The sequence below is a fragment of the Salvelinus namaycush genome, chromosome 39 (assembly GCF_016432855.1).
Source record: "Salvelinus namaycush isolate Seneca chromosome 39, SaNama_1.0, whole genome shotgun sequence".
Taxonomy (NCBI): Eukaryota; Metazoa; Chordata; class Actinopteri; order Salmoniformes; family Salmonidae; genus Salvelinus; species Salvelinus namaycush.
In genome coordinates this window covers 11,397,513-11,421,051 of record NC_052345.1, presented here as the reverse complement: position 1 = coordinate 11,421,051, position 23,539 = coordinate 11,397,513, and the positions used below count along the sequence as shown (strand labels likewise).

Here is a 23,539-nt window from a genome sequence, read left to right as displayed (position 1 = left end):
GAACCTTCCTTGAAGTAACCACTCATTATTAGACCAGCTACAATTTGGTGCTGATAGCAGGATATAAAAGAAGTATTACATCTTTACTTCTTTTAGAAGTATTACATCATGTTTTCCCTAATCTCTATCTCCTAGGTGGCGGGTATAAAAGGGATGTTCCTCGCCAACAAGAAGATGGACAACGTGGTGAAGACTTACATCACCTACAACAGAGGGAGAGACTGGAGGCTACTGCAGGCTCCCACTGCTGACCTGAGGGGCAACAGCATCCGCTGTGAACTAGTGAGGACACACACACACACACACACACACACACACACACACACACACACACACACACACACACACACACACACACACACACACACACACACACACACACACACACACACACACACAAACAGATGCACGCACACAAACAGATGCACGCACGTACCAAACACACATGGATACACACATGGGTACACACACACACGTCATAACACTGTTGGACTTGTCAACGGGGCCTTGTCAGAAGTTGACTGAGCCGGGCCGTTTGCCGCGGTGCTGAGGTGGTGAGGGAAGTGGGATAGAGCTCTGAAAGAGCACTGCTCGTCAAAGCTGAGCGCTCCGGAGGTTGTGCAGCGGAGGAAGCTAGTGGAGCTGAAAGGTCAGCCATTTTGATTTTGATCCAGTCCAATAAACTGATCTCACGTTTAGAGCTGGAGATGTGTCAGAAAGAGAGAGACAAACTATGCCCTTCTTTTCTTTGTTTCTCCACAAACGTGGGGGTTGATTGTTCATGCTAGCTAATAGCTACTTTCAATGGGCAAAGTTGAGACCTTTGCTGTATTGTTTGTGGATATCAACTCTATTGGGGGTCTTTCTAATAGTTAAGTGTGCTGGCCGTCTAAAAGGCTCAAAGTAACACAGATTTGCTCTAATGGTCAGCGTTATTACAGTGTGTATTATAGATACAGGTCCCACTCAGCCAAGGGGTAGAGCATAGCCCCTTTTTAGCTTCCTTAATACACCCCAAAATAATTACCCTTTGATAAAGTAATTAGTGATTCAATAGCGCATCTCGCCTTCACCCTGTATGATGCAGTCATTTGTCAGAAAATGTCAGCCTTTTAATAAACCTCTAAACACAACACACACACAACACACACGCTCACACTACTGGCATTTGCAGTGTCCTAATGAGAATTGTGTAGCTAAAGGTTATTCCAATCAAAACTAATGGTCAAATGAGCCAATGGGGAGTAGTGTTTGTGTGAGGATTTATGATGGGTGGGGGGTGGGGTTGTGTATGTGCAAATGCGTGCGTGTGTCCCTGTGTGTGTGTGTGCGTGCATTCATGTGTGTGTCATTAAATCCCACCTCGATGGCCATTTGCTTGGGGGTCTTCTCTAATGAGTGTTTGTGTTGACATATAGTTAAGTCTATTCTGTTGACAGATCTTCCCCCTCCTTTGTTAATGAGTCAGACTAACTGTTCTGTTTGTCCTTCTTCCCCAGCCATACTGTTCCCTACACCTCCACCTACATGTGTCGGCCAACCCCTACACGTCGGGGAATATCGAGAGCAAGGACTCTGCCCCGGGGATCATTGTGGCCTCAGGTAGGTGAACATGGGATTTCATTTAAAGTGACAGTGTGGATTTGTAAAGTTACGTTTATTGCGCAAATTTTGTGAAGCTCAGATACTTGAGGGGTTTCTTTGACTTTATGAGTTGAGTTTAGACAATTTGCATACTTTATCGTTCCGGGAAGAACATATAGGCCTGTATTAAAGTGTTCAAACACTGGCAGTTATACAACTTAGGGGCTTCATTCATGTTGCAAATATATCCGGATTTAAATGATGTACTCAGCCCAAAGCATTTCCTGAAAAGTTTCTGATCCAGCATACTTTAGGACGGCCATGCATAATATTTGTTGTTGGCCCGTACTGACATCCCTGCGCTGTCACCACTGTGCGTTGTATACAGATGGATTTACTAGCTAAGTGCTACACTTGGGAATTCTAGAGTGGGACAGCATCTTCAGAGTGCCTGCTGTTTCTCTTAAGTGCCTTTTCTTATTCTCCTCCAGTCACTGCCTGACTAGCGCCCTTCTATTGTCTTTTATATTGTGCTGTATGTAACTGTTGACTCTTCGTGACAGACTGCTTATCACTGGCTATACATGGCCCTTTCAGTCAGATATGACAGTCTCCCATTTGCACATGAACAGAGACTAAATATATGGTTTCGTAATGGTAAAATACCACCTTTGCCACCCAACTGAACATGCTTCTATTTCAGGGAAGTTAGGAACCAATATACACAGGCAGTTAGGAAAGCTAAGGCTAGCTTTTTCAAACAGAAATTTGCATCCTGTAGCACAAACTCAAAAAAGTTCTGGGGCACTGTAAAGTCCATGGAGAATAAGAGCACCACCTCCCAGTTGCCCACTGCACTGAGGCTATGAAACATTGTCACCACTGATAAATCCACAATAATTGAGAATTTCAATAAGCATTTTTCTACGGCTGGCCATGCTTTCCACCAGGCTACCCCCGGTCAACAGCCCTGCACCCCCCACAGCAACTCTCCCAAGCCTCCCCCATTTCTCCTTCACCCAAATCCAGATAGCTGATGTTTTGAAAGATCTGAAATATCTGAACCCCTACAAATCAGCTGGGTTAGACAATCTGGACCCTCTCTTTCTAAAATGTTCTGCCGAAATTGTTGCAACCCCTATTACTAGCCTGTTCAACCTCTCTTTCGTATCGTCTGAGATTCCCAAAGATTGGAAAGCTGCCACGAACATACCCCTCTTCAAAGGAGGAGACACTCTAGACCCAAACTGCTATAGATCTTTCCTACCCTGCTTTCCTAAGGTCTTCGAAAGCCAAGTTAACAAACAGATTACCGACCATTTCGAATCCCACCGTACCTTCCCCGCTATGTAATCTGGTTTCAGAGCTGGTCATGGGTGCACCTCAGCCACGCTCAAGGTCCTAAACGATATTATAACCGCCATCGATAAGAGACATTACTGTGCAGCTGCATTCATCGACCTGGTCAAGGCTGTCGACTCTGTCAATCACCACATTCTTATCGGCAGACTCAACAGCCTTGGTTTCTCAAATGACTGCCTCGCCTTGTTCACCAACTACTTCTCTGATAGAGTTCAGTGTGTCAAATCGGAGGGCCTGTTGTCCGGACCTCTGGCAGTCTCTATGGGGGTGCCACAGGGTTCAATTCTCGGGCCGACTCTCTTCTCTGTATACATCAATGATGTCGGTCTTGCTGCTGGTGATTCTCTGATCCACCTCTACGCAGACGGCCCCATTCTGTATACTTCTGGCCCTTCTTTGGACACTGTGTTAACTAACCTCCAGACGAGCTTCAATGACATACAACTCTCCTTCTGTGGCCTCCAACTGCTCTTAAATGCAAGTAAAACTAAATGCATGCTCTTCAACCGATCGCTGCCCGCACCTTCCTGCCCATCCAGCATCACTACTCTGGACGGTCATGACTTAGAATATGTGGACAACTACAAATACCTAGGTGTCTGGCTAGACTGTAAACTCTTCTTCCAGACTCACATCAAACATCTCCAATCCAAAATTAAATCTAGAATCGGCTCCCTATTTCGCAACAAAGCATCCTTCACTCATGCTGCCAAATATACCCTCGTAAAACTGACCATCCTACCGATCCTGGACCGATCCTGGACGGCGATGTTATCTACAAAATAGCCTCCAACACTCTACTCAACAAATTGGATGCAGTCTATCACAGTGCCATCCGTTTTGTCACCAAAGCCCTATATACTACCCACCACTGCGACCTGTACACTCTCGTTGGCTGGCCCTCGCTTCATATTCGTCACCAAACCCCCTGGCTCCAGGTAATCTACAAGCCTTTGCTAGGTAAATCCCTGCCTTATCTCAGCTCACTGGTCACCATAGCAGCCCCCACCCGTAGCACGTGCTCCAACAGGTATATCTCACTGGTCAAAGCCAAAGCCAATTCCTCCTTTGGCCGCCTTTCCTTCCAGTTCTCTGCTGCCAATGACTGGAACGAACTGCAAAAATCTCTGAAGCTGGAGACTCATATCTCCCTCACTAGCTTCAAGCACCATCTGTCAGAGCAGCTGACAGATCACTGCACCTGTACATAGCCCATCTGTAAATAGCCCATCCAACTCCCTCATCCCAAAACTGTATTTATGTTTTTATCTTGTTCCTTTGCACCCCAGTATCTCTACTTGCACATTAATCTTCTGCACATCTATTCACTCCAGTGTTTAATTGGTATATTGTAATTACTTCACAACCATGGCCTATTTATTGCCTTACCTCCCTTATCTTACCTCATTTGCACACACTTTGTCTACTGTATTATTGACTATGTTTGTTTATTCCATGTGTAACTCTGTGTTGTTGTATGTGTCGAAATGCTTTGCTTTATATTGGCCAGGTCGCAGTTGTTCTCAATTTGTTCTCAACTAGCCTACCTGGTTAAATAAAGGTGAAACATTTTTTTTTTAAGTGATAATGCCCGAGAAGCCGCTGTTTGGAGGATATCTTGGCACGGGGGTTGTTAGTCTCGAGATGAAGTCAATCACTTCAAACTGAAGCTGGAAAGACTGCAAATTAGCTACACTTCGTTTCGTTTCACCTTTTTCAATTGACATTTATTTGTATACATCTATAAAGATTATGTCAGCTAATTCATGATTTTGACTGGCTGAGAAACGTTGCCAGCCTGCCTGTCTGTCTCGTCCCGACTCCCGACACATTCATTACTATGGGACAGCTGGAGATTGATCTTGAATATTGAATCAATGACAGACAGACAGCAAGGTTTCTCTGCTGTTGAAAACTAAATGTTAGTCTAAAAGAAATGTGAGATAATGTCTAGATGCTTTTTATAGTGGAGATCAAGTTTATAAATTGCCTGGCTGGGCTGATGAGAAAGTGGCTTCCACAGTCAGATGGAACAGAGTAAATAGGTATTTTAACGTCATAGATTTAGCTGGTGGTAACTTGTGGAATTGACATCAGCTGGAATGCGGTTCAGGATTAGACCCACCCGTTGTATAAAAAGGGACATTTGTTATATCGTTTTTTCCTTAAACTAAACAACCAGCCCTACCATCCACAGTGAGTTTTTCTCTTCCACGAGAACCTAGGTGGCAGCATGTCTGTGTCAACTCAAATTTGTGGCTAAACACAGGAAACCATATTCCAGAAACTCACAGTGGTGCCCAAAACTATACCCATCACGGTTTTGCCCTTTATGGCTGCCGACTGGGAGTCCGGGCACAGGAGTGCCTATCCGCTCAATGCACTCATCATCTCCCCACCGTTAGTGGAGTAAAACAAACACCACAGGGGGATCAGAGACTATGTCGTGTCCCAAATATCACCCTGTTCCCAATATAGTGCACTGCTTTTGATCAGAGCCTATGCACTAAATAGGGAATAGGGTGCCATTTTGGACTCAATACCAGCATCAGTCTCAGAATGGCTTCCCATTTTAGCTGTAGGGCTTTTAATTCCTGCTGGGCTAGACTAGTCTATGACATGTCTCCACACGCCTTAGGAGTCAGGAGTGGGTCTAGTCTACTACTAGACAGTGCCATGTGGTCTCTGGAGAACTGAAGGGCTGGGACTTCATGGGGTAGTATAACTGGCATATTATGACAGAAGGTCTATCGCTAGTACAAGTACAATTGTTATTACAGAACATCTCTGTATCCATTATATAGAATATTATATTCATAATGTAACTGACTGTGTTTAGCTGAGTCATGGCTCTGGGACAACAGCTATGGGACCAGTCATTTATTTACATACAAACACACAAATCGTTATTTCACATCTCTGTATCCATTCAAAGTAGGCTACTGTAACCGACAGTGTTTTGCTGGGTCATAGATCTTTAAAGCAACAGCTGTAGGGAAAGCGAGCAGAGCACTGTTTCACCTTGACACTGGATAAAAGCCCTTAATCCTAGGGTACAAATCTAGTTAAATAAAATCACATTTCATTTGTCACATGCGCAGAATACAACAGGTGTAGACTTTACTGTGAAATGCGTACATACAAGCCCTTCCCAACAATGCAGAGTTTTAAAAAATCCAATAAAAAGAAAAATAGTAACACAGGAGGAATATAATACACAAGAATGGAGCTGCATACAGGGACTAGATCAATGTGCAGTAGTACGAGGTATTTGAGGTAGATATGTACATGAAGGCAGGGTAAAGTGACTAGGCATCAGGATAGATAATAATAAGGTATTTGAGGTAGATATGTACATGAAGGCAGGGTAAAGTGACTAGGCATCAGGATAGATAATAATGAGGTATTTGAGGTAGATATGTACATGAAGGCAGGGTAACGTGACTAGGCATCAGGATAGATAATAATAAGGTATTTGAGGTAGATATGTACATGAAGGCAGTGTAACGTGACTAGGCATCAGGATAGATAATAATGAGGTATTTGAGGTAGATATGTACATGAAAGCAGTGTAACGTGACTAGGCATCAGGATAGATAATAATGAGGTATTTGAGGTAGATATGTACATGAAGGCAGGGTAAAGTGACTAGGCATCCGGATAGATAATAATGAGGTAGATATGTACGTGAAGGCAGGGTAAAGTGACTAGGCATATCAGGATAGATAATAATAAGGTATTTGAGGTAGATATGTACATGAAGGCAGGGTAAAGTGACTAGGCATCAGGATAGATAATAATAAGGTATTTGAGGTAGATATGTACGTGAAGGCAGGGTAAAGTGACTAGGCATCAGGATAGATAATAATAAGGTATTTGAGGTAGATATGTACATGAAGGCAGGGTAAAGTGACTAGGCGTCAGGATAGATAATAATAAGGTATATGAGGTAGATATGTACGTGAAGGAAGGATAAAGTGACTAGGTGTCAGGATAGATAATAAGTTAATAACCTGTTATGGCTGCAAGGGAAAGTATTGAGTAGCCAGATAAAAGATGCCCATTTCAAACGGCCTCGTACTCAATTCTTGCTCGTACAATATGCATATTATTATTACTATTGGATAGAAAACACTCTCTAGTTTCTAAAACCGTTTGAATTATTTATCTGAGTGAAACAGAACTCATTCTGCAGCACTTTTCCTGACCAGGAAGTGGAATGTCAGAAATATATGCTCTGTTCAACTTCCTGCCTATACATGGTCATGATACGTAAGAGTCTACGTACACTTCATACGCCTTCCTCTGGGTGTCAAGAGGCTGTGAGAGAAGAAATTTTGTGTTTATCTTGGTCTGAGGTGGAATAAAAGCTATTTCTTTGACGTGACCGTCCACTTCCTGTTTCTGGAGTGCGCGAAAGAGGACATGGATATGCCTTCTGTTTAGCTGTCATTATGAACGACTAACATCTCCGTCTTAGATTTTATTTGATACATGTGACCATATCATAGTAACGTATGTTTTTTCAATATAGTTTAATCAGATTATTGAAATTTTTTCGGGAGTTTTGCCGTGTTCCGTTCTCTGACTTTGTTTACGTTGGAGAGATCCGTACCACTTGGCAAGTGCCCATGCTAAATGAAGAGGGATATTTGCCGTTCCAGATCAAAACAACGACTGTTCTGGACAAAGGAAACCTTGTCCAACATTCTGACGGAAGATCACCAAAAGTAAGAAACATTTTATGATGCTATTTCTAATATCTGTCGTGCATGTGAACTGGTCGTGGGCGCCCAAGTGTTTCTGGCTATTGTGGCTACGCTAATATAGCGCTACATTTTGTTTTCGCTGTAAAACATTTAATAAATCGGAAATATTGTCTGGAATCACAAGATGCCTGTCTTTCAATTGCTGTACACTATGTATTTTTCAGAAATGTTTTATGATGAGTAATTAGGTATTTGACGTTGGTGTCTGTAAATATTATGGCTGCTTTCGGTGCAATTTCTGATTGTAGCTGAAATGTAAACTATGATTTATACCTGAAATATGCAAATGTTTCGAACAAAACATATGCTATACAATAAATATGTTATCAGACTGTCATCTGATGAAGTTTTTTCTTGGTTAGTGGCTATTTATTTCTTTATTTGGTCGAATTTGTGATAGCTACTGATGGAGTAAGATACTGATGGAGTTAGAAAAGTGGTGTCTTTTGCTAACGTGGTTAGCTAATAGATTTACATATTTTGTCTTCCCTGTAAAACATTTTAAAAATCGGACATGTTGGCTTGATTCACAAGATGTGTACCTTTCATATGTTGTCTTGGACTTGTTAATGTGTGAAAGTTAAATATTTAAAAAAAATATCTTTTGAATTTCGCGCCCTGCACTTTGAGCTGGCTGTTGTCATAAGTGTACCGGTGTCGGGCTTGCAGCCCAAACAGGTTTTAAACAAAGAACAGTAGAAGAGGCATACAGCATGCATGGGGGGAGAGAGATCATTTGGAGGGAGGGGGGCTCTGAGGGTTACACTCTGGAACAGTTCTCCTGTACCCTCCTGTTAGGAAGGAGGTCAGGAGAGGGAGGGAGGGAAGGAAGAATGGAAGGAGAGAGAGAGAGAGAGGGAGGGAGAGAGAGCCAGTGCGACACACACACACAGAGCCAGTGCGACACACACACACACACAGAGCCAGTGCGACACACACACACACACACACAGAGCCAGTGCGACACACACACACAGAGCCAGTGCGACACACACACACACACAGAGCCAGTGCGACACACACACACACACACACACACACACAGAGCCAGTGCGACACACACACACAGAGCCAGTGAGAGAGATGCACACACAGAGCCAGTGAGACACACACACAGAGCCAGAGAGACACACACACACACACACACACACACACACACACACACACACACACACAGACAGACAGACAGACAGACAGACAGACAGACAGACAGACAGACAGACAGACAGACAGACAGACAGACAGACAGACAGACAGACAGACAGACAGACAGACAGACAGACAGACAGACAGACAGACAGACAGACAGACAGACAGACAGACAGACAGACAGACAGAGACACACACACACAGAGAGAGAGAGAGAGAGAGACACACACACACACAGAGCCAGTGAGACACACACACAGAGCCAGTGAGACACACACACACACACACACACACACACACACACACACACACACACACACACACACACACACACACACACACACACACACACACACACACACACACACAGAGCCAGTGAGACACACACACACACACACACACACACACACACACACACACACACACACACACACACACACACACACACACACACACACACACACACACACACACACAGAGCCAGTGACACACACACACACACACACACACACACACACACACACACACACACACACACACACACACACACACACACACACACACACACAGAGAGCCAGTGAGACACACACACAGAGAGCCAGTGAGACACACACACAGAGAGCCAGTGAGACACACACACAGAGAGCCGGTGAGACACACACACAGAGAGCCGGTGAGACACACACACAGAGAGCCGGTGAGACACACACACAGAGAGCCGGTGAGACACACACACAGAGAGCCAGTGAGACACACACACAGAGAGCCGGTGAGACACACACACCCAGAGCCGGTGAGACACACACACCCAGAGCCAGTGAGACACACACACCCAGAGCCAGTGAGACACACACACCCAGAGCCAGTGAGACACACCCAGAGCCAGTGAGACACAGGGGTAGCCAACTCTGCCTCTGAGTGGTACACTCTGGAACACTTCTCCTCTAGCCTCCTGTTAAACCACCTGACTCTAATTAGCCACTAAATGGGAGTAATTATAGTAGAAGACTCAACAGCCTCAGTCTGAAAGCGGAGGTCTTTATGTGATAGAGGAGACTGGGTGGTTAATACTGCACAGTAAGTGGACTATATTACTGTAATGTGTGTTAGGAAACTTTTTTAGTTTCCAATTTAGTTATCAATGTCAATGTATGAAAGGACATGACTGACTTTGACTCTAGTATACAGTCTGCGTCCTTCAGGAAGAAATGACATCAATCACTTATGTAATTTAAGACACTTCCTGTATGACTTTGCACTTTTTATTAACGTCATGTACAGTATATCAGACAGCTGTGGAATTTTGGATTTGATTTAAATCAGCCCCACACCCTCAAGGATATCAATAGTTTAGCACTTGGCTAAAATCATTACGGGACTCTCTCATCCCGAACACTTCACCCAACCTCCCCACCCCCACCCTTCTCATCAGGCTGCATCGGAGTGGAGTTGACCACCAGCAACGTGAGCATGTTCATCACCTCGGACGCCGGCAACACGTGGAGACAGGTGAGGGGGAGGGAGGGAGGGATCCTCACCATCTCAATAACTACATCATCATCCCCAGGATGGTGTTTAATCCACCACCTTGCCACCCGCCGCTGTGATTTAGTGCAGATAATCAAATGAGATCTCAAGACTAATGTTATTCGGTAGCCCCCCTGCCTTTGCCTGTACAACGATGCCCCTGGGTGAGTGTCTGTGCCACCTCTCCTCCACCTCCCTTATATGACGGCCGCGATTTCAATTTAAGGGGCCTCGTGTCTAATTAAAGGACGCAGATGAAAAATAATGAGTAGAGAATTGACACGGCAACGTCACACCACATCGGAGTGTGGTGTGTTTTGGTTTTGAGAGCCGGGGGGGGGGAGGGAGGGAGGAAGGGAGATCTGATGTGTGTAAGGGGGGTGTGTATGTGTGTGCATACCTATGTGTGTGTACCTTCGTTCATTAGGTTGCTCTTTCATCAACATTAAAGTCCACTACTAAAACAAAAATGTCTTGTAATCAATAACGCTAGTCATATAATGAGTTTATACTTCATACCTTTTGCCTTTCAGATCTTTGATGAGGAGTACAGTGTTCTCTACCTGGACCAAGGAGGGGCCCTGGTGGCTATAAGACACACTCCACTCCCCATCCGACACCTATGGTGAATCTCTATTAGAAAAATAGAATTTGGCATGGTTTGTATCAACTCTCTCTCTCTCTCTCTCTCTCTCTCTCTCTCTCTCTCTCTCTCTCTCTCTCTCTCTCTCTCTCTCTCTCTCTCTCTCTCTCTCTCTGAGGAAGACTCAATCCTCACGTTCCCATAAGCCTGATAGTGTAATGAGCATGTCTAAGAACATAGGAAGTTATTAGTGTAATTCCAATCCAGTAGGCGGTGAGATATTCTCCTCCTTTGACGATTGCTATTCAATTTCACCTTTCCCTGTTTGTTACGTGATGTAAGCCTTGCCTTTCAGTGCCTTTAGAAATGCAGTGCTCATATCCTATGTCATGGTGGAATAATTCAAATTCACTTTTTATCAATTTGATAAGACACTGGAGAAGATGTTTGTTTTCTCCCATAGAGATGCATATTATACTGTAATATTATACACTATAATATGTTCTAATTCGGTCCATCAGTTATGGTATGTGTTATTATTATATTGCTTTGGTTTCTACCATAAAGATACAGCAGAAAATACTAAACTCAGCAAAAAAAGAAACGTCATCTCACTGTCAACTGCATTTATTTTCAGCAAACTTAACATGTGTCAATTTTTGTATGAACATAGCAAGATTCAACAACTGAGACATAAACTGAACAAGTTACACAGACTTTCTGTGACTGACAGAAATGGGATAATGTGTCTCTGAACAAAGGGGGGCGGTCAAAATCAAAAGTAACAGTCAGTATCTGGTGTGGTCACCAGCTGCATTAAGTACTGCAGTGCATCTCTTCCTCATGGACTGCACCAGATTTGCCAGTTCTTGCTGGGAGATTTTACCCCACTCTTCCACCAAGGCACCTGCAAGTTCCTGGACATTTCTGGGGGGAATGGCCCTAGCCCTCACCCTCCGATCCAACAGGTCCCAGACGTGCTCAATGGGATTGAGATCCGGGCTCTTCGCTGGCCATAGCAGAACACTGACATTCCTGTCTTGCAGGAAATCACGCACAGAACGAGCAGTATGGCTGGTGGCATTGTCATGCTGGAGGGTCATATCAGGATGAGCCTGCAGGAAGGGTACGACATGAGGGAGGAGGATGTCTTCCCTGTAACGCACATTGTTGAGATTGCCTGTAATGACAACAAGCTCAGTCCGATGATGCTGTGACACACTGCCCCAGACCATGACAGACCCTCCACCTCCAAATCGATCCCGCTCCAGAGTACAGGCCTCGGTGTAACGCTCATTCCTTTGACGATAAACGCAAATCCGACCATCACCCCTGGTGAGACAAAACCGCGACTCATCAGTGAAGAGCACTTTTTGCCAGTCCTGTCTGGTCCAGCGATGGTAGGGTTGTTGATGGTAGGTGACGTTGTTGCCGGGGATGTCTGGTGAGGACCTGCCTTACAACAGGCCTACAAGTTCTCAGTCCAGCCTCTCTAAGCCTATTGCGCACAGTCTGAGCACTGATGGAGGGATTATGCGATCCTGGTGTAACTCGGGCAGTTGTTGTTGCCATCCTGTACCTGTCCCGCAGGTGTGATGTTCAGATGTACCGATCCTGTGCAGGTGTTGTTACACGTGGTCTGCCACTGTGAGGACGATCAGCTGTCCGTCCTGTCTCCCTGTAGCGCTGTCTTAGGTGTCTCACAGTATGGACATTGCAATTTATTGCCCTGGCCATATCTGCAGTCCTCATGCCTCCTTGCAGCATGCCTAAGGCACATTCACGCAGATGAGCAGGGACCCTGGGCATCTTTCGTTTGTGTTTTTCAGAGTCAGTAGAAGCCTCTTTAGTGTCCTAAGTTTTCATAACTGTGATCTTAATTGCCTACCGTCTGTAAGCTGTTAGTGTCTTAATGAACGTTCCACAGGTGCATGCTCATTAATTGTTTATGGTTCATTGAACAAGCATGGGAAACGGTGTTTAAACGCTTTACAATGAAGATCTGTGAAGTTATTTGGATTTTTTACGAATTATCTTTGAAAGACAGGGTCCTGAAAAAGGGATGTTTATTTTTTTGCTGAGTTTATAATACTGTTAAATACATTAATGGAGTTCTCATTCTATTGCTATGGTCTCTCCCATAGAGATACAGAAGAAAATACATTAGCTCTCATTCTCTTTCTATGGTTCCTCCCACAGGATGAGTTTCGACGAGGGGAGAGAGTGGAATAAATACAGTTTCACCATGTCGCCCCTGTTTGTGGACGGGTTACTAGGGGAGCCGGGGGAGGAGACTCTCATCATGACGTAAATCAACTTCATTTACCCAATTTTGAATGAGAGGGAGAACGGTAAGGGGAAACTCCGAACCAAAAAGGATGGATGCAGGATTCAAACATTGGCCCAGAAGTGTTACTGTATGTTGTCCGAATAGACTACTATACCACTACACCGCACAGTAAAATCAAATCCCATCTGATTGCAGATATACAGTATGTTTGATGTGTTAACATAATGAATTGAGATTGAATGAACCGTAACCGTGTTAGATGGGTTGACGTTGTGTGCGAGGGTGGGAGTTTTGCTCGTATCCAAACCCCTGATAGTAATGACAGCGCTGGCTGCCCATTTTCCCTAACATGAATGGAATAGATCCCTCTCAAGGTTTAGCCTCACATCAAAACCATCTGTCTCGGGATTATGATCACAGAGACATCAGTGGTGTCGGGAGACCGGCGACAGCAGAGCACTCCGTTTTGAAGAACATGAGGAACATCATCAAAAATAAAATAGACTATGGCTAAAGGACCGAATAGGGAAGTAGGGCTCTAAAAGTTCTTTCTGCATTATGTAGCAACATTGACTCAATAGTTTTAAGAAACATGGCATATGAAGTTTTCCGTCTTTTCTACAACTTATTTCCTTCTAGAATGACCCACTTAGCTATACTACATGAGATGATACTGCTCTTATTGTACTTTTTTGGTGTAAAACTTTGACGGCTGCTGCATAAGGTTTCCCGTAGCCCTTACATCAGTGTTTTCTAACACCTGTCATCACCGAAAACTGAGTGACAGACAGACAGTTGACTTTGTAGTCAGCACGGCAACAGAAGGATAGGCCACAGCTGCTGAGACCGGGAGAGGGAAGGACAAAAATGGGGAGAGAGAGAGTTGAGAGAGAGAGAGATGAGGAGAGCGACTGAGACAGAGAGAGAGGAAGATGGAAGAAAAAGATAGGATAAGATAGGACTTTCTCCCTGTAGGCCCAGAGTGCACTTCTCTGAACCAGCTGAGACAGACAGGACTGTGGGATATGATACTGTTAGGAGATTGTTGACAGCCTACTACAGCTTTTCATCGAGAAAAAAAATGAAATGTCTACTCTTTTTCTCTGTGTATGGACACCTCATTATTTATCATTAGTTCATTTCAGACCATTTTCTTATCAATTAATAATGATTTTACAGTTAGTGACAGTTGTAGACCAGCAGCTCAGTCTGTTAATTAATGGATTGAGTGTGATAAATGTGTTGTTTGATTAGCAGAGAGAGGAGGTCAATTACAGTAAAACTCCCACCCAATTTTGTCTGAGAAGGAATGTTTTCTGCAACGTGTGAATGTTAATTTGTGTTATGACCTTGAATTTTGGTTGAAGTTTGTGTTGAATCTGAGGGAAATACACACCATGTAAGACATATCTCTTTTTGTTAAGTGACTCATTTACATTCCATTAGTTGCCAAATGCAATTTCTCTAAAGCTTTTAGTAATAACTGTCATGTTCATCCAAGTCAAAGAAAATGTTGACTCCACACTTTTACATTCCTCTATCCAACTAAGTATATTTTATTCAGCTCAGAAGTGACTGGTCTTGACTGATGCCTCGGTCTGACAACTGAGGGACTTCCTAATATGGGTGCCGTACCTGACACTCCTTAGTTTGACTAGTGTTTTTCCCTCTGCCACCTTCTGTCACCCTAATCATTATAACCATACTGCTGTGTTTCAGTGTAGTGTACCTATCAGTGTTCACAGCTGCTGTGGCTTTGCTATCTGACAACCAGATACTAGTGTACCTTTTCTGCTGCAGCTGTAAGGTTCCTTGCTGTTTGCAGGATCTTTGGCCACGTCAGTCACCGGTCCGAGTGGCAGCTGGTCAAGATTGACTTCAGGTCCATCTTCAACCGGAGATGTACAGAGGGGGATTACCAGACATGGCACCTACACAACCGGGTAATGGCACCTACATACAGTTGAAGTCGGAAGTTTACATACACCTTAGCCAAACACATTTAAACTCAGTTTTTCACAATTCCTGACATTTAATCCGAGTACAAATTCCCTGTCTTAGGTCAATTAGGATCACCACTTTATGTTAAGAATGTGAAATGTCAGAATAATAGTAGAGAGAATGATTTATTTCAGCTTTTATTTCCTTCATCACATTCCCAGTGAGTCAGAAGTTTACATAGACTCAAATAGTATTTGGTAGCATTGCCTTGAAATTGTTAAACTTGGGTCAAACGTTTCGGGTTGCCTTCCACAAGCTTCCCACAATAAGTTGGGTGAATATTGGCACATTCCTCCTGACAGAGCTGGTGTAACTGAGTCAGGTTTGTAGGCCTCCTTACTCGCACACACTTTTTCAGTTCTATAGGTTTGAGGTCAGGGCTTTGTGATGGCCACTCCAATACCTTGACTTTATTGTCCTTAAGCCATTTTGCCACAACTTTGGAAGTATGCTTGTGGTCATTGTCCATTTGGAAGACCCACTTGCGACCAAGCTTCAACTTCCTGACTGATGTCTTGAGATGTTGCTTCAATATATCCACATAATTTTCCTTCCTCATAATGCCATCTATTTTGTGAAGAGCACCAGTCCCTCCTGCAGCAAAGCACCCCCACAACATGATGCTACCACCCCCGTGCTTCACGGTTGGGATGGTGTTCTTCGGCTTGCAAGCCTCCCCCTTTTTCCTCCAAACATGACGACGGTCATTTTGGCCAAACAGTTCTATTTCATCAGACCAGAGGACATTTCTCCAAAAGTACAATCTTTGTCCACATGTGCAGTTTTTTCAGACCAAACTACTTTTTTCACACCAAAGTACGTTCATCTCTAGGAGACAGAACGCATCTCCTTCCTGAGCGGTATGATGGCTGCGTGGTCCCATGGTGTTTATACTTGCGTACTATTGTTTGTACAGATGAACGTGGTACCTTCAGGGTTTTGGAAATTGCTCCCAAGGATGAACGAAACTTGTGGAGGTCGAACATTTTTTTTCTGAGGTCTTGGCTGATTTCTTTTTGAAGGTAGTCCTTGAAATACATCCACAGGTACACCTCTAATTGATTCAAATGATGCCAATTAGCCTATCAGAAGCTTCTAAAGCCATGGCATCATTTTCTCTGAATTTTCCAAGCTGTTTAAAGGCACAGTCAACTTAGTGTATGTAAACTTCTGACCCACTGGAATTGTGATACAGTGAAATAATCTGTCTGTAAACATTTGTTGGAAAAATGACTTGTGTCATGCACAAAGTAGATGTCCTAACCGACTTGCCAAAACTATAGTTTGTTAACAAGAAATTTGTGGAGTGAAGTTGAAAAACGAGTTTTAATGGCCCCAACCTAAGTGTATGTAAACGTTGACTTCAACTGTAACTGTAACTCTGTCTGCAGAAAACTGGTTTCAGAGGCCTTCCTCAGCCTGGTCATTTCAGCCATGGATAGCTCCTAACATGTAGAACACTGGAAACCCCCCTCTCAGTGCTTCATGAGCAAAGAACTTCCATTGCAAGAAGTTGTGAGCACTTTATATATTGCACTTACATTATATCTTACACTTTGAAGTGTCACCCAAACTTTTAAGATGGGGATTAAACTTGTAACTTACTCTGACTTCTTCAAAAATATGTCTAACGTCAAGAAATTCACATAGAAATGTGAGTTATAGATCTGTCATTCTCATTGAAAGCAAGTCTTAAGAAGTTGTAGATATGTTCTATGTGCGCTATTTCTATGCCTCCTGTTCATAACTTTTGTTTTTGCGTCTTACTGACAATTTTGTACACCAGCTTCAAACACAGTATTTTTGTTTACGGGAAAATATATTTCACAGCGGTTTAGATGTTACAATGATTCTCTACACTATACTTGTCACATGAACTGAAATTAGGCAAATTCTAATTAACTATTCAAATTTTAGCAACCAGGAAACGGCGGAGCGATTTCTGCACGACGTGTCTTTAACCTGCGACATAAAATGTTTTGTCATTTAGCATATTCTCTTATCCAGGTAAAGTGCCTTGCTCAAGGGCACATTGGGAGATTTTTCACTTAGTCGTCTTGGGGTTTCGAACCAGCGACCTCCCGGTTACTGGCTCAATGCTCTTAACCGCTAAGCTACATGCCGCCCCTACTGCTACTATGTGTGCTCTGTGGCCATTCCCACAAACATCCATCTCTTATTATTTACTTGACAGAGAGGTCTAGATAGACCGAGACCCTTAATCGAATGAAAGACAGTTACGACATGCAGTGTACTGCTTGATCACTCCCCTCCCTCCATCCTCTGCTTTGTGTTGAGCTGTTGAGTGTGCGCTGGACAGGTGCCGGGCGTTTCTCTCCCTCAGGCCCAAAAGCACTTAGGCATACTCCCTTTAATTCTTGCTGATGTATGTATGTCTCTACAACTCTCTTTATAAAACACTGCATACGTTTGAGCCAGAGCGAATGCTCCACCTCAAGCCTAGACAGACCCAGAGCGAAACATAAGGATGAGACGGAGAGTGCTTCTTTATTCTGACTGAGCTACCATAATTGACTCAGACATCTATATGATTGGGCTGGCCCTAACGATCAAAACATATAGCCATGGAAGTGGAAAACAGTCCAATCCAGTTAGAGAGGTAAACATTGAAGAACAGATTGGGAACTGGCCCAAAGGAAAGGCTATAGTGTGTTTTTTTAAAGCAACAGTCTGTGGCAGGGTAAGGTGTTGAAATGGCAAATTGTGGCTTTAAGACCATTTGGACCCAGTTAAGCCTTTTGTGTTATCACGTTGAGAGAGAGAGAGAAAACCAACTCTGCCTCTGAAGGGTCCTCTAGCCTCCTGTTAAACCATCTGACTCTTGGAGAGAGAATGGCAGAACCACTATTTCACCCCTAAAAAAATTATTTAGATTCATCCAGCAAGGCCCTATGTACCAAAACGAAAAATCTTAATGTTTTTCCGAAACTAAGTCAAGCGAGCTGCAACAGCTTGGGTGTAGGATACATGAGAGAGAGAAGTGTTTTAAGTTTAGCATCGCTTACCGCTAGCACACCACACAACATAAGCCTCAGTGGGCAGCGATGCAAAATAAGCCCATGTAAAGGGAGAAGCAACGGCATGCCTTTTCACACACATGATGATACAGGCATGGTTCACCGCACTGCAGTAAATTATTTATGGCGATGGGAAATGTAACAAAAACAACCCTTTTCAGTTTTTTTTTCAATTCGTAAATATATCCACAGGGCGAACCATGCATCATGGGAGTGAAAAGAATCTACAGGAAGTTGAAGCCCATAGCCAGGTGCGTTATGGGTAAGACGTACTCGGTCACGATGACCTCGGCGCCCTGCGACTGCACAGAGGCTGACTTTGAGTGGTGAGTAGACAGATGGGTCCCGCTTCACATTAATTATCCCTAAATTATGCAGAAGTAGGTACAGTGTAAATACAATGTAAGTAAACTGGCACACAATACACGTAGTAAACATTACACAATTTAACGGTTTACTTGAATGGAATAGTACTGGAATAGATCAAATAACCGGAACTGGCTGATGGTACTTGAGGAGAGACTCCAACACACTACTCGAACACAAACACATCTAGCGTTACAACTTCTGCCTAAGCCGCCCTATCAATATACCACTGGCATATGGAGTGGAGGATGAAAAAAAGAAGCCTGGAAGCGAAGGATGAAAAGATAAGGGATCACCGTCATGGTGAACCTCACTCCAGATTAGAATTGCAGAGGAGACTTAGCTTCTGGATTCTCTTGGAGGCTGCCCCGGCTAAATGGAATGCAGTCAACTGCACCACTCCAAGCTGTGTGTGTCGAAGAATGATGGAAAAAGCACAGAGAGAGAGGAGGGTTGAAAGAATCCAAGTTTGCATGGGGATAGGGAGTAGGATAGAGAAGTGTGTGTGTGTGTGTGTCTTTCTCCTTGAATGTCTGCCATTGCTCTTCCCTACAATGTCACCATACGTTTAAGAAACAAACCAACTCCGTCACTGCTTTTGTGGATTTCAGCTTTTGCCAGTGACTCTCTGTTCATCGACGACGCATTCCCAAAGCATATTTGCTACAAACTTCACAATCCATTTCTTTGAATTATCTATCAGTATTATTAATGTTGCTTTTGTTAATTCCCAAATCCGTGGGCCCCTTGAGTGAGGCGGTAAACTTGGAATGAGTTTTAGTAAGAGACGATTAATCATTGGGCTTAATAGCGTTCATTAACTATCACAACACTTCTGCAACTGTGTGCATGTCGGCCTAATTGGGCCAATTTGTTCCGATCGTTTTGAGGATGCGCGTGCTGGCAACGTTGCCTTTTAATGATAGGACAAACAAACCAGAGCTGTGTTTAAAAAAGTTTTGTTTGAGATGTGTTTTCAGGCCCCAGTGCAGAGTCCCACCCCAAACCCTCAAAGACAATTCCTCTATGTCACATAAATCAAATGTATCAAAGCAAACTTCATAGAATTTCACTCGACTGTGTTAATGCTATTATTGTAGCATAAACAACTTTGTTTAAAAAGACAATCCTATTATTACAGCATTTCTGTAAAATCAATAATTCCATTGAAATTCTTAAATTATTTTCACTCCAGGGTCACCAGTATGAGTCAGGAATTGAATCACTTATAGAAGTTTACTGTGTAGCATTTCACTCGACTGTTGTTTATTTTGGTATGATCCAAACATTACAGTGACTATGGCTACGATAGGCGGAGTGACGGCAAGTGCACCCCCGCCTTTTGGTTCCTACCATCGTCGATGTCTAGAAGCTGCACCACAGGGACTACTTTCATCAACAGCACAGGGTAAGCAGATTATTCCCAGGACTCTCATTAGCCTCTTACAGATGTTGGATCTTAATTTGATCACCCTGTTGATGGAGAACTTTCCTGCAATGTAGGAAATGTAACATGTGTAGTGTATTTGAGGTTTAAAAGGGCTTCTGAAGCTACAAATTATTTTATCAATCCTTACAAAAATGTTCAGTAGCCCTTTCCTGCCGTCAATGACCAAAAGAGACATTTTTGTCATTTTTCATAAAAACAACTAAAATCCGGTGTTTCTATGTCAAAAAGTTTTGGTATATTTCAGTCTTCTGTAATGTGTATATAAATAGTAATTTTGGGATGCAAACTCTAAATTGAAAACATTTCAGCTGTATATCGGACATGGTACAAGTGTCTTCTTTTTTAAAGCCCATAACCTTGTGTGTGAGATGTATATTCTTGTTTCAAAGTAGATTTGTTTAAGACTACCAATAATCATACTGTGTGACCCTGATTTAGCCCACTGCAGTAAAAGGTTATTTTCTGTCTCAAATTAAGTTCCTACATCTGTATGTACACTCATTCACTATTTAATTCAAACTGACCGCAAAGGTACACTTGGAATAAGGATATTTCAAATGACAGGACATTATTGTAAGAGAATGTGTTCTCAATAGCCAACCCGCCAACCTGCTAAGGTCATTCTTCTCTATGCTCATGTATCCATCAGCAAAGCCTCTAACCGCAGTTGTGACCTATGTACATCCAGCTACAGGAAGGTTGTGTCCAATAACTGCACAGCGGGCGTGATAGCAGAGTACACGGCCAGGAGGCAGCACTGTCCTACCCAGGCCCCCAAAGGCCTGCACCTCGTCACCAGTGAAGGAAAGCTGACAGCTACGCTGGGCACCAATGTCACCTTCCTGGTGTTTCTTGAAGAGGTGAGCAATACAGTAACTGGCTCCCTGTTCATTCAGACCGGGCGCTGACTTTAACTCAGTATGGTAAAATGTATGTCAACTCTCCACATCTGTAATAGCAACAAAATACTCTCTATTCTCTTACTATGCCATTACATCTTCATATAAAGTGTTACTAAATAACATGTTAATGGAAATACCTACAGTAGCTAGTGTAAGAGTACCGTTCTCTTTCTTCAATCGTTGATGACTGCTACCTCCTGTATAGGGCGACGGAGCCAGGACGAGCATCATGGTGGACTTCGGGGACGGTCACGCTCTGACCTACTCCAACGTGAGCTCCATAGAGAATGGGGTCAAGCACGTCTACAAGGCTGTCGGGATATACCGTGTGACCGCTACAGGAGAGAACAGCCTGGGGTCGGAGAGCGTGGTGCTGTACCTCCACGTCACATGTGAGTCTGTCTCTCACTGTGGGTTCACCAAGTCATGGTTTTCAACCTCCATACTTTATGTTTGGTCTTCAACCTTTAACATGTGAGTGTAGTTACATACCTTAGCTTAGTTTAGCTTACCTTACCTTACTGTACCTTACCTTAAGTCAGTGTAGCCCGTAATCTACAGACATTTGAGTGAGGTAGTTATACAATTCTGACACACAAAATTGTTCCTTTGCAGACTTTTACTTGCTTAGAACAGTGTTTCCCAACCCTGGTCCTCGAGTACCCCAACAGTACACATTTGTATTGGCGGTGACCCGTTCCTGTAGGTTCATGCTCTACAACATTCGCAGAGTACGACCCTGCCTCACACAGGAAGCGGCGCAGGTCCTAATCCAGGCACTTGTCATCTCCCGTCTGGACTACTGCAACTCGCTGTTGGCTGGGCTCCCTGCCTGTGCCATTAAACCCCTACAACTCATCCAGAACGCCGCAGCCCGTCTGGTGTTCAACCTTCCCAAGTTCTCTCACGTCACCCCGCTCCTCCGCTCTCTCCACTGGCTTCCAGTTGAAGCTCGCATCCGCTACAAGACCATGGTGCTTGCCTACGGAGCTGTGAGGGGAACGGCACCTCCGTACCTTCAGGCTCTGATCAGGCCCTACACCCAAACAAGGGCACTGCGTTCATCCACCTCTGGCCTGCTCGCCTCCCTACCTCTGAGGAAGTACAGCTCCCGCTCAGCCCAGTCAAAACTGTTCGCTGCTCTGGCACCCCAATGGTGGAACAAACTCCCCCACGACGCCAGGTCAGCGGAGTCAATCACCACCTTCCGGAAACACCTGAAACACCACCTCTTTAAGGAATACCTAGGATAGGATAAAGTAATCCTTCTAACCCCCCCCTTAAAAGAGTTAGATGCACTATTGTAAAGTGGTTGTTCCACTGGATATCATAAGGTGAATGCACCAACTTGTAAGTCGCTCTGGATAAGAGCGTCTGCTAAATGACTTAAATGTAAATGTAAATGTATTGTAGTCCTGGACAAACACACCTCATTCAACTCATTGAGGGGTCTTGATGATTAGTTGACAAGTTGAATCAGGTGTGCTTTTCCAAGGTTACAATAAAAATGTGTACTGTTGGGGGTATTCGAGGACCAGGGTTGGGAAACACTGGCATAGAACATTATATTTGTTATCTGTTTGTGTAATATGCATGTCATGGTCCGACATCAGTGGAGATGAAGGTAGCCTAAATCCATTACAATTCCAGTCAAACCGAAGCCCTTTTCTCTATATAATACCCCTTCAGGGTACCCCCACTCTAACTCTAACATGCAAGTCATTCCCGTCTTCTCTGTGATGATGGGGCTGACCCCCCCTGGTGGTTTCGTGGGTGACAGATGTAACGTAGTTGACTTATTGATCAGGGAGCTGTGGGACCTTGCAATCTGTCCATCTTGATGTGCCAAACGTTACAAATGGGGACCAGCCAGGACCCAGGAGTGCCAGGGATGAAAAATAACACACAGATGGCGACCACAACGTCCCAGAATGGACCAGATCCTCTGAATGCAGCTCACTTTTTTTTATGTGCCTTCAATTCATAAGGGGCCCATAGATGGATACTCTGAAGTTTTCTGCTTACCTTCATTTAATTAGAGGCCCCAAAACTTTAAGGAGTCAATCGGTTCACTGTAATATGTATTTTTTGTGCCTTCATTTCCTATTATAAGGGGCTACAAACTTTGTGGATTCAGTCAGTTCACTGTGATGCATTTTTAGGGCAGATCATTTTGAATGCAACTTTATCCATTTCATTAGAGGCCCCAAAACATTGTGGAGTCAGTCTCAGTGGGTTCACTGTCATGTATTTTTGTTACTTTGAGTAGGTCAGCTGGAGTATATCCATCTCTCCGCTCCCTTTGTGGTGGTGAAGAGTAAGGAAGTCAACCTCACTGCTGTGCTGTGGCCTAGCCAAGTGGGAACAGTCACCTACATATGGTGGTTCGGAAATAACACTGAGGTAAGATAAGATACTTCAATACTGCTGGGACTTGTAGTTTTATTGTGTGCTCATCCTTCACACTGTAAGATAAAGTGACATAAAGAAAGATTTGTATCAGGTTTACAAATTAGAG

At 43.7% G+C, this 23,539-nt stretch overlaps 1 protein-coding gene across 1 annotated transcript in view; it reads left to right on the top strand.

Annotated features, from left to right (window-relative positions):
• Positions 1-23,539, top strand: part of LOC120032676 (VPS10 domain-containing receptor SorCS1-like) — a 178,951-nt gene that overhangs the window by 138,317 nt on the left and 17,095 nt on the right. The window contains exons 10-20 of the mRNA XM_038978874.1: positions 136-282; positions 1,500-1,602; positions 10,297-10,373; positions 10,925-11,016; positions 13,174-13,281; positions 15,090-15,207; positions 18,496-18,629; positions 19,964-20,077; positions 20,808-20,979; positions 21,227-21,413; positions 23,291-23,424. Of these exons, the coding sequence (XP_038834802.1) occupies positions 136-282; positions 1,500-1,602; positions 10,297-10,373; positions 10,925-11,016; positions 13,174-13,281; positions 15,090-15,207; positions 18,496-18,629; positions 19,964-20,077; positions 20,808-20,979; positions 21,227-21,413; positions 23,291-23,424 (1,386 nt within the window). The remainder of the gene's footprint in view (positions 1-135; positions 283-1,499; positions 1,603-10,296; positions 10,374-10,924; positions 11,017-13,173; positions 13,282-15,089; positions 15,208-18,495; positions 18,630-19,963; positions 20,078-20,807; positions 20,980-21,226; positions 21,414-23,290; positions 23,425-23,539) is intronic.